Here is a 17413-nt window from a genome sequence, read left to right as displayed (position 1 = left end):
CCTGGGGTTCTTAACGTGCACCTCCATGGCTCTGATTGGCGCTGTCTGAATCTGCAATGGTTATATCTAATGCTCTTAGTGCTCTAGTGCCTAGTGCTCTAGTGCCGTCGGTCTACCACAATCGGCAGTGTATCGCACGCGTAATGCGAAGGTTGTGGGTTCGGTTTCTACTACGACAAGTTATCTTTAAGTCAATAAAGAAATCGAGCCCTACTGTTTGCCTTTTCTTATATATACATTATACTCACCGGTTCCTGCATAAAATTTGTTGAGAACCTGTGTTGTGTGCTTCTATTCTTGTCCGTCTTGTTATTCTGGCGCTGCATCTATAGTGATGAATCACCAAGGAGCCCAACGTTCCACCAGTTTGCTTTTTTTTTGTTTTTACGCATGCTATCGTATCTGCCTAATTTGAACAAGAAATAATTGTACAAATAAAAGTGGTATATGGTTAGACCGTCTGAGAGCATCGGATACCGTAAAATTAGGCAGTGTGATAAAAACCTACGAACCCTATTGGAATCAACGGACAATTAATTTGTACAGAAGTTCCGTCTAAGCGTTCAAATGACTTTGCACTAGACTACAATGTTACTGCGTGCACTCGTATCCGTCTCCTGTTTGGGTTACATTGTCACCAGCGCCTGTCACAGCAGTTTCATAAACGCAGGGTGACGCAGCACAGCTCAAACGTTCCGACCTGTAGACCACTAGAAAAATAATATTTATAACTTTGAATGAGTTCGCGCAATAAATCGACATTCAACGGTAAACATTCAGCGAAACAAGCAAACAAATTAAATCTGCACTACTTGACGAAACATCACTGCGTCTCCTCGCTTTGAGAGTCATATGTGCAAAATGGTCGCAACAAACTCAACTGTGTACACCGCAATTGGAGAGTTTCATTGCAGCTCAAGTTGGACAAGTAAGCCCGAGCAGATGCGAGGTCTTTGAATGTGGCGAATCAGGAAAGGAAGCTGCACCTTTTCTCGACATACATCGCCGAATCTTTCGGGCAAGAGAACGCTTTGGCGAAAGCACGATGGCCCCGCACCGCTTTGTTGCAGTCTGCCGAAGACGTGCGCCTCTGCTCACGTGACGTGCAAGTCATGTAGCACAGTGTCAGAAAGAAAACCTTGTCATTGGAGAGATTTCTGTCAATCCACCGATCGTGCTTGTTTGCTTTCTGGTAGGCCACGTAGGCAACGTCTAGAGCCGGTATTTCTGGGAATATGCTTGGAAAGCCATTTTTCTTGAGGCAGCTCTCCTTTGCACGGTAAGTGGTCATTGTAGACTTGGACATTATTGAGTATCCGAGGCCACGGGAAGGTCTCCACCTGAGACCTTCACTATCCAACGTCTTCACCATCTGGAGCGCCATGGAGAACCCGAGTCCGCCATACAACATCGCCATCGTTCCGCTCGGGTAAAATAGTGGTCTCGCAACCCCTCCAAGTGCTGTGCCGAGACTGTTCTGCATGTAATTGAAGCTGAAGTATTCAGGTGAGCTGTTATCGGGCAGCTCGAGGACGTGCTCGTAATCGGATACCCTCTGCCGGACCTTGCGAAGTAACCGCCGCGTATTTACCCAATATTCGCCAAAAGACGGCTCGTTATACGGAAAGTCGAAATAAATAGCCTCGAGCGCGTCTTTATCGAGGAACTTTGGAAGAGGCCACAGACGGTTGTCGAGAAGTGATGCCTTCTTGCCGAGCAGTTTCTTGCTGGCCATATCGATCCAACTCGAGGCATTGAGTTGAGCGGACAAGGTCAACTTGAGGCTCTCGAAGGCTTCCATCACGCGGTCACGCTCCTCGGCCTGGAATTTCGAGGCGATGTGCAGGGCTAGAACGAGCGCCTTGTACGACACTTCGACGTTGGTGCCGCAGAAAATGGGACGGTGGGACTCAATAGCCTCCACGCTACCGAATCGTGCACGGAGGAACCGATAGCTGGAAACAACTGCGTACTCCTGAACAACATGCCATGCCAAATGAGTGAGCAGCTCCTCGTTGCTGTAGGTGGCAAAAATCCTGCCGATTTCTTTCAAGTAGCCGATGTCGCCAGAGATCATTTCGTCACTGCTAGTGATCACTGAGCCCAGGTTCATCTTGGCGTTGAGCTGCATTATCCATTCCTCGGATGAAAGTGGTTTCGTATAGCGGTCGATGGCCCCAACCTTAAACTCGGCAGCAGACTTCGGCTGGGCCTCGGAGGCGTTCACCAAGCGCTTTAATATGTCGGCTTCAATACGAGCAGCCCTCTCAATTTCGGCATCGCTAGTAGGAGGCACGGAGTCGTTAAGAAACACAGTCTCAAAGTCCTTCCAGTACCTAGCGTACTTTCCACTCGAGCTGACGCTCTGGTGGTGTCGCAGGAGCAGCGAGATGGAGGGAACATACGAGAGTGCAATTACACGTGTGCTGCCTAGTTTCCATGTTGTCACTGTAAACCAGAAAGCGGCCTGCAAGTCGACGTCGAGGGCGATGAGTACGCCGAGAGCGTTTACGTTGGGAAGTGGGGGTCCTGGCCAGCGTAGCCCATACTGCTGTAGCACCTCGAGGAATTGTGCCACCGACTCTCCGTACTGCGATTCGGTGCCCATGCAGGAGTCGTACATGGCGCGGGCTTTCATCCCGACAGGCAGTGCCAACGTCCCGCGGTAGAGGCTTGTGTTGAACTCCTTGTACCACGCGAATCTTAGCTCATCCAACGTGGACTTCACGTAGTCACGGTACCTGCTGTCCGGTAACCAACGGGAACACACGTGGCCGTACAGGTCATCGCAAGGGTCGATGCTCGTGTTAATATTGCGCAACAGCAAGCTAGCGTGCTGCTGGCAGTCTTCTGTGCGGCAGAGCTCCTCGACGCGCTGAGGTTGGCGTTTCCTGGGAAGCAATAATACCGCAGCAACCACGGCGATGGCGATGAAAGTTCCGGCAGCGATCAAGGCCTGTTGGATTCTCTTCTCGACATCGGGAAATCCGTGACTCACTACCTGAAAAAATAATGCGCCCCATGTAGACAGATAAGTCTCTTACAAGAAAACGTGTCGACACTGAACTTGATAATTTATGACTTTATGACATTTATTATGACTTCATTGTGATAATTTAGACACCATCGGTTGTTATCATGTAGGCGTCTAACTGTAAGGACGTCCCGAAACCTCCAGATATGCTTACGACACGCAAAGCATGCAGTTGGAACACTTGAAAATATTGCGCTATTGACCTGTGTAATTGAACTCTGCATTGTGTAACAATATTTTAACTGTGTAAACATTTGGTCATGCAGCTTGTTCACTCAATCTAATCTCTGTAGCAAACACTACGGAGATGCAGTGCCAGTAAGAGAAAAAATTCATCCTACGGTGTTCTCTACATGATATCCTCTATATACAATATGGTCGAACCAACGCTTTCTTAATTTTTCACAAATGAAATATGAGTGAAATGGCATTTGGCAAGCAATTTCTTAAACTTTATCACTTGACCATTACAGCGGAAATTTGGATTTCCTTGCGAGTAAATTCGACAAGCACTTCTTCATGCCAAGTATGCAAATGTCATTTGAATTGCAGGCAAATTTAAAAGAAATGTGAAATGACTTAAGAAAACCTCGGCGCATTGCTTAAAAAAATACAGTATTTCTTACAACTTCAGATAGTACAAGTGTCATTAAAGGAGGATTACGTCATCCTTCATTAACGAGTGATAGCCGCAGTATACCTAGTCTGGATCATTTAGAGAAGTTGACTACATGTTGATTTTTGCTTAGCACGGACTTTAGGAGGTTGACGCTAGCCACCCAAAACGTTTTTCATTATATTCCGAGAGTTATGTTTTGCTGCTCTTTCTGCGGACTAGAAGCGCTCAATGTCATTATAGGGTAATTTTCCCACATGTATTAACCACCAAAGCAACCTTGAGGACCCACAAAATTTATAAATTGTTATCACTGTCATACTGAGGCAATTTTCGAAGTGTATGGATTAATCACGAATTAAATTACAATTGTTAAACCCGCTTCCTCAGCCCGCTCCGAGGCGTTAAAGAAATGCTCACAAAGTTTATCCGCTACCATGGGTTAGTCTATGAAGGCAAATATTTCATATTTAGTGTAAATAAGCTGCACTTCATAGGTGACGTGTGGTTAAAGTTTGAAATCTGTAGAGTGATTATGTGCGTAGACATACTTACTGGATACTCGTATTCTCCCAAATTTTACGATTTACACGAGACAAGCAGTTGGTTTCCCGGTATCTACGGGAAACTATGGCCGGCGCGTTGTTTATTTTTCGTTTAAGGTATGTAGACCGCCTTCGAGAAAAAATATTTATAATTCTAGTCATAAAGCATCCGTTACATTTTTTTATCTTGTAAAGCCTATGAAACCCTTTCACGTAATTACATGATGAGAACTATAAAAATGTTTATATTTAAAATTGGCCGAATTAGGAGTGTTGCGCGAACCGTAGTAAGTAAGAAACAGTAAGTACAAAACAAATGCCAACGGGCAGGGGCGCCAGTGTGACGATATAAAGAGAAACCAATCAAAATAATTGGAGAAAAGCCGCGGTATCATCAAAAGAGTGAAAGATGTAACTCGCGGCAGACTTTTTTTTTTCGCGAGATAATTGCAACCCTCCCCCCCATAGTACGAACAGTCGCCACTCAGTTTCGGCTATACTGCTTCACTACACAGCTTAATGTATAAAGAAACAGCATGCAAAATTTCATGCGAAAATATTATGACAAAAAGGTGTCACTGCTCGCGTAACCCCAAAACGCAAAAAAAAGAAAAGTGTTATGAGAAAATGGTTGGAACATAAGCAAATCTCTAGGTATTGAAAACCCTCTAGTGGAAGTTTTTACCTGATTAGAAAACGACAACCATCCCAAAATGCTTTTAAAAGCTTTTGTAACGTACCAAACCAAATTAAAAGTGCATGGTATTTAAAGCAAGCGACATTTGTGATGAAATTGCTCATGTTATGAAATAAAGAGAAAGTTCAGTTTTTGTTTCGGTTACAAGCAGGAGAGGATAGGAAAACATTCAGTACTTTTCAACGGCTTAAGATGGAAACTTAATTCATTTTGCTATTATTCTAGAATAACCAGAGATCTATGAGAGCATCCATGGCACAAAACCGATATTTGTTTCAGAAAATACGCTTTTAAACGACCTGGCGTACCCAAATAGGAAGCATGTGAACGGTCTCATGCGGAAGCGTACAGTTTCGGTAGTAACAGGCGATAAATGTTTAATTTATGTAACATAACTACAGTTCTTGCAGGAAATTACTTATTTAGGCATATCAGGGTGTCATACTGCCGTTATTCATAATTTTTCTCCAGAGTCCTAAATGAGCTGTACAAGACACCAAGCTCAACCTCCCTGCATATTGGGTGAAAATCAAGTGTAACGTGTGACAAAAGTTCGATGTGATGGACGAAGTTAGAAGCTTTGCAAGTAAGTAATAAACCATAGTTCTGGCTCCTGAAACCTGGCTGGCTCCGTGCTAGGTTCTATGTATACACTGCTGCCCCCCCCCCCCCCCGTTTTCATTTTCTTTCATGCTCTACAGAAATAATGATGCAAAAAAAAAGAGTAGAACGCGTAAAATAAATAAAAATCCATATAAATTTATTTTATCCTGAGGAAACAAGTGTCTACTCATCTCCAGAAGACAACCCATAACTGCGTGCCCCATGATATATATATGACACAGCCATAAATTCTTGCCTAACTGAAGCACCCGTATCCTAAAGAACGAGGCCGACAGATACGGTTTTGTATAGGCTATTTAAACAGGGATAAAGGGCCTCATAGGGGCTGGGCAACGTTTCGGTAGGCGAACCTATCTTCGTTACAGGTGGCATTTTCATCAACGGCGGGTTAGATTTACCCATAGAGTTAAAACACTAACTGAAAAGCAAAAACTGGGGGAAAGAAGTGGCAAAAGCAAAGGCGCCGCCATGTCGAAACCTCTCAATTTTCATAGCTAAAAATATGCAAAATACGCTGGAAAACCAGCATTTGCACGTAGCACGTACGAATTGACAATATGGATATTTTATTTCGTATCATCTTGAAAAGAATCCGATGGCTATTTGTCAAATAATAATGTCATATTTACAGTGCACGGAAAAATGCGTTTGCAGGCAAGTGAACTGGGTGGCGCCATCACCATGAGGAAGGCGAAGGATCGCGTTGATTGCGTGCCTCGTCTGAATCGCCTCTGGTCATCTGCGCCTGCGCGCCTACACAGAGTAGCACCACTACGACGCCCTTCCGGTTACTGATTTCAAGGCCCCATGGGGAGCTTGTCTTCGGAAGGTCTCGATTTGAACCCGAGGGGTTTTAACCGGTTAATAGGGCGACGACACGTGCAGCTGTCCGCGACAGCTGGCTGTATAGAAAGAGGCTGAAAAGAAAACGAGCGCTTTCATTCGGCGTTTCCAAGCATCGAGGCGGGAAGGAAATGGTGGGAAGAAGAGGGGAAGGGAGAGCCGGGAAAGTGGGAGGAGGCTGGAAAATAAAGAATTCGGCAGAACCCGTCTCAGGATGACTGTCACCGGTAATGTGTTTGGCGACGAATTATTATAGCCGCACAATGTATTGCCCCCGTCAAAACGAATCGCGTACGAGACGTGCGCTTCAGCGGGACTCCTCTTTCGTGCTTCCGAGAAGAACACTTGGCGCCTCCTGATGGCGTCGCCACGAAGTTTGCACGTGGCCTCCGAGATGCGCGGCGCGCTGGTTCGTGTGGATGGATGGATGGATGGATGTTATGAGCGTCCCCTTTGGAACGAGGCGGTGGGTTGCGCCACCAAGCTCTTGCTATTATACTGGCTCATGTCCTACCTAGGTTAAACAATAAAAAAAGAAAAAAAAGACACTATAAACTCCCACAACGAAATTTTCTGATCCCCCATTGCGCATTTCGTACGTCTCCGTTTTTTGTCGTTTACCTACTTTTATTCCACCAATCCTCCAATCACCTCTTACTAATCCCTATTACGGGCATGTTTACTTTACCACTGCTCCCGCTGAACTCAAGGGCTTCAAGGAGGCCAGTGGTGCCTAAATCGACCACTGGGTAGACGTCTTCACGTTCTGATAAAACATGCTCCATCGTTTCCCTAGCTTTACTGCAGCAAGCACATGCTTCTTCTTCCTTCTTGAACGCTAAGCGCGCCATCCAGCGGCTGAGTTCTTCTAGCGATTTATTTTTCTGGATAGACTGCGCCACTTAGTGGCGCTGCCGAGAAGTTCGCGCTTGGGTTCCGAGACTAGAAGAGTGGCGTGCTGGTGCGTGCGAACGTTAAGGATTGTACCCTCGCTTGCCGCACACCTGGTGGCCCATACATAGTCACCAAAGTCGGCGAGAGGACTCTTCCCTTTTATTGAGGGTGGGGAGGAGTGTGCGATGCGTACTTAAAAAATGCCAAGGCAAGCATTTAGCAAAGCATTACGACAAGGTCCCCTCGTCGTAACGTCTGCTTGCCACATTCCTTGTTCTACTACTCCTAAGCATAGCAGTAGTTAAGCAGCGTAGGTCGTGCTCATCACTGCGTGTTCTTGCAAGAGAAGGAGTCACCTTGTGCAGTCGAGCTGTATGCGTTTCCGGACGCATGTCCCAGCACGTACACTGCCTATATCCAGCTACGTGCGTTTTCAGAAAACCACACCCACAAACGCGGCTGGTGTTGCACCTCTTAAACGGACTTTGCTCCCGCGCTTGCAACAATGGACCTGCCTCATTGGCGCAAACTTGTGTGAATGTAGTTCTGAATGAATCCAGTCAGCCCCATCGCTGAACTCAGTTCCCGTTTGCTTTCGGGCTAATTCGCTCATCGCTTTGCAGGGAATCCGGAGTACAGCGACAAAGAGAGATCTGTTCGTGCGTCATCGAGTATCTGAGATTTATCACCTGGCAGACATCGCCGACACGGTGGTATCATCGTGCCGGAAAGAGAGGATCTAGCTCGCTTGGTCGCACGAAATGTACGGTCAGCCTGTCTTTTTTGTGTCAACTGAAACATGGAATGAGAGTGAAAGTGGCCGAAGCGACTGCCTCAGCCAGGCGCGTGGAACGTGAAGTTACTTGACAATGGTACAGGATTAAACCATGCCACTTCAACCCCCGCATAATTATGATATACATAGCGTTGTATCGTTTCACGGTAGGACGACTACATTGAGTGGCAGAACGAATATATTGGTGAATGCAGCCCAGATATTGTGAATACCGGTGTACTGTTCACCGCCGCGTTGGTATACATTTCGACCGGGCTGCCGCGAAAGAAACAGTACGTCCAGTTCCCCACCACATTTGCAAAAAGCGCACTGTACTGCCTTTGCACAACATGATCAGCTTAAAGAATGACGAGAAAAGTTTCGCAGCTAAGCAGGCGATATAGGCAACAATGCCGCAAGTATATTATTAGTACCCGCGTCTGATGCCATTGTTCTTGATGATTGGATGGTGAATGCACGACTGCTCTCCTACTTCGCCAACTGCACCAACTTTCCCCCTAGTGTACGAGCTTTCGGAGGTATGCACCTGCATACTAGATCCTGCAAGTCGCACGCCCTTTATACCTAACCAGTCATTTAACACAGTTTTACGCCCTTATTATGTTCTTTCGCCACAGACTGATGTAGATTGATCTCTGTTGGACCGTCCATGCAATTAAACGAGGGGTTGGCTTTCCCGTTGCATAAAAGAACAATGTGCTGTAGCGACTTTGTGAGAAAAACGTAATAACAGCCCGAAGGAAACACACAAGCGTTACACACCGTAGTTCCTGCCGTCTACACCCGAAATAGATTTAAATTCCGCAGTGATTAAATTGTAAATGGGGATGGCAGCGCCACCATTTCCTGCTTACTCACCAAGGACCTGGCTTCCAAGGTGGCGTCCAACTGGCTGAGGACGCCGGTCGTGAGGGCCTTGGGACCTACAGCGCCGGTCGGTTCGTCGAAACCTACGCTGTCTGGTTCCAAGGGGCACATGACAACCTCTTCGGCCTTGAGGGCTACGGCCAACTGGTCGTACAGCGCCATCGTATCCGGCGTGGCGGCACCGGCATTGTGGGGAGCGGTCTCCGAGGCAGCGGCGGCAGCGCATTTTTTCCGCACTCTCTTCGCTCTGCAAGCATAGATGTGATATAAGATGCAAATCTCGCAAACATATTTCCGCACGCTTTATCGTCTTGGTGCAGGCAGCACGAACGTCGTGGTCTATGATGCCGCTTTGTTTCTTACGGATCTTCCCTGAAATTGAGGATTTTTACTGCCACAACTAATGTCATTTTTAAAAGTTTCTAAGAAGCTACTTTCTTGTTGATCAGCGACCCAAGAGATCTTTTATCTATTAATGGTTTAGCTTGGGGTTGAGCATGACAAACATTTTAATTTCGATACCCTTACAGCCTCGCTTATGCCGTTACTAGAATGTTGTTAAAATGTTATCCTTATTTCCGTTATCAATCTTTTGTCACTCTATTACGCCTTCTTCCCAGTCATATTATCTACGGCACTTCATCATGGGCAACACCTACATTTTTCATTTATGCCCAGTCCAACAAATTCTGAATCAAGCTATACGTAATATAACTTTTGGTGGTCTTATGTATAACACCTCTTTGTTGCTTTTGACGAATAACATTTTATCGGCAAAAACGTTCTACCTATAATTTCTTGATATCATGATGTTTATGTACGCGTCTGCAAAGCTTCCGCTTGCTTAGTAGGCCAGTTTTCTCTTGTTTGGTTGACACGCTTTGCTACAGCGAATAAATGCCTGTTACCTAAGCTCGGAAGAAATTATGGTTAGTTCACTGGAAGGTTTTCAGTGGTTTCATTGTGGAATTGGTTGTCTGGAGGGATGTACATAAGGTAAGGTTCCGTTCATTCGTTTGAATATGCGTCAGTATTTTGCGCATATATATAGCTTCCTCCTGATAACTTTAGTTTCATCGCAATGCTGTATTGATTCTATTCATTAAGCTTGTTTTGCAATTTGCGGTGTTAGCTATTCTAAAGAACCTGATGCTGTTTGTTCTATAAGTATTTTTATTTAATGCACGTAATAACAGGAGGTCATCTTTTTATTTAATGCATGTAATAACAGGAAGTCTCGCAATCAGTGTTTACAGCGTGAAAACGTCTTCTTTGAAATCAATATTGCATATTTGTCAGAATAAAATACAATTTAGTAGTGTTCCCAACTCTGCGGGATATCATTTTAATGGCGATAAATACCGAAAATGTTATGCAGATCTCACGTACAATAGGAATTGATATTAAGCGAAGCATTTTGCTTGTAGCTGGCGGCTATCCACAACGGAGTGGGGTTCCGCAACGTGGTACCAGGAGGACCAACGTGTGTATTTAAAGCGACTAGTTGTGGGTACGACGTGAGTACTTGTTCGAAAAGTGCCGGAAATCGACGGTGACGATGATCGAACGATGGCGACGGCATGGCTCCTACTCCGGCCGTTCGACGCCAGCTGGCGGCATGCTGATTCTACGAACCTACGGCTATCGCAAGAACCTACGTCTAAGTCATGCGGTCTAATGTTAAAACGATGATTGCGTTTGCACTACGCCGAACAAACCTCAAAACACCTTCAACAATGAAAGCAGCACAATTTCGCACAGTTTCTACGTAAGGCAAACTGCTACGATGAAAGGGCCGAGGAATCTGTGCTAAACCCAAATCATGTGCAACCCAACATCTCAAAGCTTTTACAATGAGATGATACAGGGGTAATTGGAGATCGCAGGGAGAGGCCGTCGTCTTGCAATGGACACAAAAAGAATGATGATGATGATGATGATGATGATGATGAACGCGAGAAACTGGCACATGATACTCACGCTCACGCCTCAAACAGCTAAATTTGCTTTGGCAGTAGGCTAAAATGCTTGCGATCATGTCCTGCTAATGAAGCATCGCGCTGCATCGCTGGGTCAGAGAGGTCCGAGCCCACGAGCGGTGTCGGATTTCTTATTGAGGAGGCCAGAAACGAGGAGAGACAGGAACCTACCTACCAATACACCTACGGCAAGGTGCCTGCAATGAGGCGAAAAATGCTCCGCATTAAAACGGCAAATCCAGTGTCACGTGCACAGATGCCTCAACACTGACAGAAATCATTGAGTTTCTTTTGTGCGCTGGCATTCGCTGTCCTCCGGCACTTGCGCACTGAGCACTATGCTACTTAAACGGAAAGACACAACGAAGATTGGCCACGAGAAGGTGCAGCACAGAAAAAAAAATGACTTGTTGCGTTCGCCACCGGGTCGGCTGTATGCGTCAGCGCTCGTGACTCAACAAAAAGCGGCCGCAGTGGTGCCCGCGAGTTGACACTTCTAAACACGTTTCACACAGTGTCGCCCGTGACACTGTGGCCAGAGTGGGAGCGACGAGTTGCTGTGCTAACAGAGGACTGTAGAGACAGCTAGGCCAGCTGCGAACAAATTGGCACAGTTACCGCGCGTGTGCGTCGCTTGTAATGTTAGCGAGGTTGCTAACGAGGTAGAGAGTGCTGTTGACCCGACAGACGCGAGCACCCATGTCGAGCCTGATCTGCAGGCCGAAGCGAAGTGCCAGCTGGGCGATGCAGTTGAGGGTAGTTCTCAGGATTGCGAGCTGCGTAGCTCAAGGGACCACAACTGTATTGTTCAGGGATCGGTGCGGCTCTCCACCAGTCTAGGTAGCCAAGAGAGGAATGATTTAGTTAAACATCATTCAGACTGTGCGGGTGAGAGACCGATCCGGGCAGACGAAATGTGTACCGGCCAGCACGAGGCGCGAGAAGGCGACATGAAAGAGAGTTCGAGAAAAAAGCGCCGCAGAAAGAAGCGCCGTAAAGATAGGAATGCGGTGACTATAATGTAGCACAGCCAAAGACGCGAGAGACCCAAAAGGGCCAGGCGCGAGGAAAAGAAAGGTGCGGTCGTCATTGACGATGTTGGCGTATCAAACACGTTCGAGCCACCGGTCGAAAGGAGATCTAGAAGCATGTTCTGCACGGACGCGGACAAAGGGCACGGGGCAGTTATGTTCCTTGTCGGTCCGTCGTTCTTTTCGAAGTTCAGCGTGTAGAGCAAAGGGGCGCAGGATGACAAGACGTACGAACGGTGCGTTCTACCGCAGAAGAGCGTGGCAGAAGACGCGCTCTATAGAAGGAGACCGGCAAGACGAAAATGGACAATTGATTTCCGTTGTATAAACGAAGTTCTGCCGTCGAAGCCGCCACAGCGCATATCGCAAGAGGGCTTCCTCACGGCTACATTCGGATATCGCCGGCGCGCAAAGAGGAAGCGAGGAGACATGCACGCTTGCAGTCTCGGAGGGACTCGCATGCGTGCGGCGTCGGTCTCGACACCAGGGCTTCCCCGCTAGCAGGGGAGGAGGGTCGCATTGCCACGCGCTCCCGCATCCCGTAAACTTTTGCTGTTGACTGTACTTGGCGTACCATCACGTCGACTGAGGCCAAATTATTTTGGAAACGCGCAGTCACTCCTGTATATGCGCTCTTAAAGTGCAGGAAATAATGCCCCGGAATAATTGCACGGAGGGATGCTTGAAAATCGGATGTTTCTTTTTCAGATTTTATGGCATTGTTTGGGAGGAGTTATTTGCTACGAAATGTATGTAAAGGTGAATTTATCTAATGCCACTCATTCAACACTTACGCCCGTTTCGCCTCTGCACGCAATATTCTTGTTAAGTCAATATACCAAATAGATACATGCTTGTAATTTACTTTTTCTTCAGCTGATGGCATCCGGTGGAGCTTCGTACGGCAACAAGTACAGCTTACCTGGTGCCACAACTTTAGATGAATGCACAAGCAGCCCGGAGCGAGAACTTATATAGAGCGAAATAAACATTTCATCATTTCAGATGTCTTGCGTTTTCTTTATGAAATTGCACGTGACACAGATTCGGTGGAGGCTTGTAAAGATATTTCGCAATCATTTTTACGAAATAATAAAACGATTCCGCGCCGAGGCCGCGCGTGGTTGAGCAGTAGAAGCGAAAAATATAAATACCGCGCCATGGAGGATGGAAACTGAGGAGAGGCCCCACCCCCTCCACGCGCGGGGAAAAAAGTGTGGAGGAAATGACGCAGTAGGTTCTGCTTATTTTTTTGCTCTTCTTCATTTATTTTCTGTAGCGGCCACGCCTTTCGGGCCACAATGGCGGCTTTGTTATGGTTGTCGGCGCTCACACGTGTTTCTCGGTAGGTTTCATACCGTTGCAAAGGGGCCGCGCGGGGAGGTCTGCGTTGGTCTCCGTGTTTTGTTGCGGTTTGTTATCTGGACCGTGCTCTCCCGGATGTTGCTGTGGCCAGATGGGACATTAGGAACTAAAGTTCGTGAAATGAACGCGCATGCAACGCTGTACGCAATGTACCGCGCCACGGCAATGGCAACCGACGAAGGAATATCAGGGGGAAATATTGCTCTCTTTGGCGGGATCATGCTAACGTGCCATCGCAGGCGGAAACCGATGCGTTTCAGAGTCTGTACAACGAACGCCTAGCAGGTCAGTGCTTCCTGCTTTTGACAGCGCATATGGTGCATCTGTGGCACGTAGACCTACGTTATGAATGCATAGTTCGTGTTCAGTAGCAACTTGCTTTTGTGCATATTAAAACACATGTTGCTTAACTGTTACTTGTTCCTCGCAGTACTCGAGATAGCACGAAGTCTTTTAAGTAGAGCGCGTTCCAGGTTCATGCACACCTGCACAGGTGTACCTCAATACACGTGCTCATAGAGCGTTACGCAGAATATGTGCATTTCGCTGCCCTCTGCCCCGTGCGCCTGCCAGCCGACGCTTCATCCTGGAAGATGGGAAAGAAGCGGCTGCTTTGACTTAAGGAACGAATCCTCCCTACCGCAGGCGTATCGTATATGTGCGCGCGAGAAGCGCAGGGAGGTGAAGGTTAGCGGATGCGCTGCAAAAGTGAGCAAGGCTCCACAGAACGTACGCCCGCGAACACATCAAACGGCTGTTCCATGGTCGCACGTAGGCCGGTTCTACTAGCGTACTGTTCTGCACCGTGCGCCGGCTATCGCAAAACTTTGGTTTCATGATGCTTCGCTTACCGTGGTAAGAAGGCACCTCAGGCCGCAGTGAATGAATCTAAACGCGGAGTCAGAACTGACATTCTGCCTCCTCGCTGGCGCGCTGTCGTAGTGATGCGCGACCACCCGAAGTTTGTTGAATAGAGCACGACGATTCCTCAAGTGAGAATGTGTGTGTGCTCACAAACTGCAAATGGATTGCAAATGGCTCGGTGGGTCGTACATGTACGTTCAGTGCGTTCTTGCAGTGCAGTTTTTGCGTATCGCCAGACGTCTAGCTCGCAAGTCCGTCTGAGAGCCCCAGGAAGCCCAAGCTGAGAAAAGCAGGTAGAAGAAAGCGATAAAGGTGATCTTTTTCAAAAACACGCAAGAACTGATTAGCGGCCGGTACCTGTGGTTGATGAGAACAGTTCATTTGGCAAGCCTTATAAGGCATGCTTATTTTAATATAAGCCGGTAAAAGCGGCTGATTCGACCTCACGGCCAAATTTGCGAAGTTCATTATGAACTTCGTTCAAAACGACTTCGGCAACGGTAGTACAATGAGACATCGCGATTGTTTGGTATTGTTACGGAGCGCGCGCGTCCGAGCACGCCGATTGCGCGCAGCGCGGCGTGGTTTCGCGAGAAATGTAAACGGGAGGAGAGCTGGCCCCATAGGCGGAGCAACGCCACGAGCAACGCCAACTTCCGGCTTCACTTTAGCTTCACAAACAGTGACGTCAGGGCCTCACCTGAGCTTCCTTCCTTCGCGTACCGCGCCGATCAGCGAAGCCGGCGTGGTGTGTGCGAACTGGCGTTCAAAACGCGCGCGCTAAAACCGAAACCGGAAGATGTTGATACAATCCGCTTGGTGCGCTACAGTCAATTCGGCCGTATATTCGGCCGCTGGGCTCTGTGGGAGTGTCCGCTCTTGTTGAACTTTCTTTCTCTATGGTTTCACTGTAATGCTTCCTGTCACAGCGGACTGAAGGAAGCTCCCCCCGTACGTAGTGTTTAAGCGAAAGACGCTACCCAAGGAGAGCTTCCCGAATGTAATCATCGTCAAGGTGCAAGGGCCGGATGTTCGATGAACTAGTGGTGGACTGGGTGAAAACGATGTGGGCTAACCGGCCGGGAGGCCTGCTGCGACGGAAGGCCGCGCTCGTATTCGACAGCTTTCGTGGTCACCTCACAGAGCGCGTGAATTAAGGCTCTTCTCGCAGAAGCTCGTACACATGTGACGGTCATCCCCGGAGGTTTAACAAGCATGCTGCAACCACTGGGTGTGTCTATTAATAGGCCGTTTAAGGCAGAATTCAGAGGCCAGTACTCGGAATTGATGGCAGTGGGCCACCACAAGAAAACACCAACCGGACGACTAAGGGGGGCGTCACTTGAGCTGCTCTGCTCTTGGATTTTAAACGCGTGGCGTGCGGTGTCCGCGGATGTTATTGTAAAGAGCTTTAAGGTTACCGGGATTTCCAATGCCTTGGGCGGCTCTGAAGAGGACGGGATGCATGAACGTGCGGATGGCCCGAGCAGCGGCGACGAGCCGAGCTCGAGCAGCGATACCGATGAAGACATCCAGCGAGGATGTCCGCAGCTAGAGACCAGATATGCCATCGTTATGTATATATGGCACGATTAAACATTTTTTTCCATACGTGAATCGAAAATTGAACAAAAATTCGTGGGAGGGCCGCACCCCATAAAAATCGCGGAAAAAAAAGCGCGGCCCTCACACGATTTTGAGTGAAAACGGTGTGGGCTCTCCTAATACGGTGGGGACCTCCTAATACTTAAGCTTGAAAGATATGGCATTAGGGGCCTTCCTCTTCAGTTACTGACATCCTACCTTAGAAATCGACAGCAATATGTGGCTATAAACACTAACATATCATCTACACGAAAAATACAAACAGGTGTCCCTCAGGGAAGTATCCTTAGCCCATTTTTGTTTAACATCTACATAAACGACATAGTTCTTATCCACCGAGAAGCAAAATTCATAAACTACGCAGACGATACGAGTGTTTTTTTATCAAACAACTCTTTTACAGGCCTCATTAGTGCAGCGAACAACCTACTAACCCATCTCTCAAAATGGAGCCAGGACAACTTTTTAAAAGTAAACTCGAATAAAACACAAGCAGTCATCTTTAAAACAAGAGGTACATGTACTCCATTGACCCACAACATATTTTATAACTCTGAGAAAATAGAAGTTGTTGACACGGTAAAAGTACTTGGCGTATATTTTACCGATACGTTGCAATGGGACGCTCACGTGGATTTTGTAACAGCCGCGTAACAGGTTTACTACATCGAAATCGCTACCTTTTACCAATGTCAGTTAAATTGATCATTTATAATGCACTATTTGCCTCGCATGTAAATTATTGCCATCTTGTATGGGGCACGACATCAGCTTCCAATCACTCTAAAGTACCAGTGATGCAAAAAAAGATAGTACGCGCTATCGCAAACGTGCCATACAACTCACACACTGAGAATCTTTTTACCAAGTACAACATAACAAAAAGTCATCATTTCTACAAACAAACCCTCCTACGCACCTATTACTTTCAGGTAAAAAATAGAAGCAACTTAATTACAAATATAGCAAACTTAAAAGAGAATACACCAACATATGAGACGCGCAGCCATGAAAAATGGCTCATACCCTTCTCGAGGACAAATTACGGCCATGAAATGGTCGCAAATTCCTTGCCACGGCTAGGAGGGAGGGAGGGAAAACTTTTGAGTCTTTCGAGAGTTTCGCGGTTATGAGGTCTCCGTCGTCTTCATCTTCTTGGCGCTGGCGACTGGAGACTTCTCTTCAGCAAGGGTGGGCCCCTATTCCAGGGCTCCACTGAGTCGCGCTGCATCGCTCGCGTGCTGCACTAGGGCCCTTTGGGCCGTGAGCTCGCTGCTGGTGAGCCGACTCTCCCATTGCTCCGCACTCGGGTGTTCGTGTTTGTGGAATGCTTTGTTGCGTTCGCACTCCCAGGTGATGTGGTAAAGTGTAGGTTTGGCACCGCAATACAGGTTTGGCGACGCAATACAGGTGGCCCTGTATTGCGTCGGAAACATCTTATTAAGCACGTGTAAGTTGGGGAAGGAGTTTGTCTGTAGTCTGCGCCAGCTGGTCGCTTCCTCCTTTGAGAGGTCTTTGTGTGGTGGCGGATATCTAATTCTAGTTCCTCTATGTAAGTTTAGGGTCTCTGCGTATCCCCCCTCGCAAGCCTGTAGGTGGGTCTCCGGGGCATTCGACCACCCAGCTCGGAACGCTTCACCTCGAGCTAGGCTG

At 47.4% G+C, this 17413-nt stretch overlaps 1 protein-coding gene across 1 annotated transcript in view; it reads right to left on the bottom strand.

Annotated features, from left to right (window-relative positions):
* Positions 1–705: 705 nt before the first annotated feature.
* LOC135920575 (membrane metallo-endopeptidase-like 1) overlaps positions 706–17413 on the bottom strand; it is a 31598-nt gene continuing 14890 nt past the window's right edge. Inside the window, exons 3-4 of the mRNA XM_065454900.2 lie at positions 8908–9163; positions 706–3001 (exon numbers count right to left, since the gene is read on the bottom strand). Coding sequence (XP_065310972.2) covers positions 968–3001; positions 8908–9163 — 2290 coding nt within the window. The 3' untranslated portion in view covers positions 706–967. The remainder of the gene's footprint in view (positions 3002–8907; positions 9164–17413) is intronic.

The sequence above is a fragment of the Dermacentor albipictus genome, chromosome 3, assembly GCF_038994185.2.
Source record: "Dermacentor albipictus isolate Rhodes 1998 colony chromosome 3, USDA_Dalb.pri_finalv2, whole genome shotgun sequence".
Taxonomy (NCBI): Eukaryota; Metazoa; Arthropoda; class Arachnida; order Ixodida; family Ixodidae; genus Dermacentor; species Dermacentor albipictus.
Note: the sequence above shows the minus strand (reverse complement) of the source record. Positions and strands in the feature narration are given on the sequence as shown.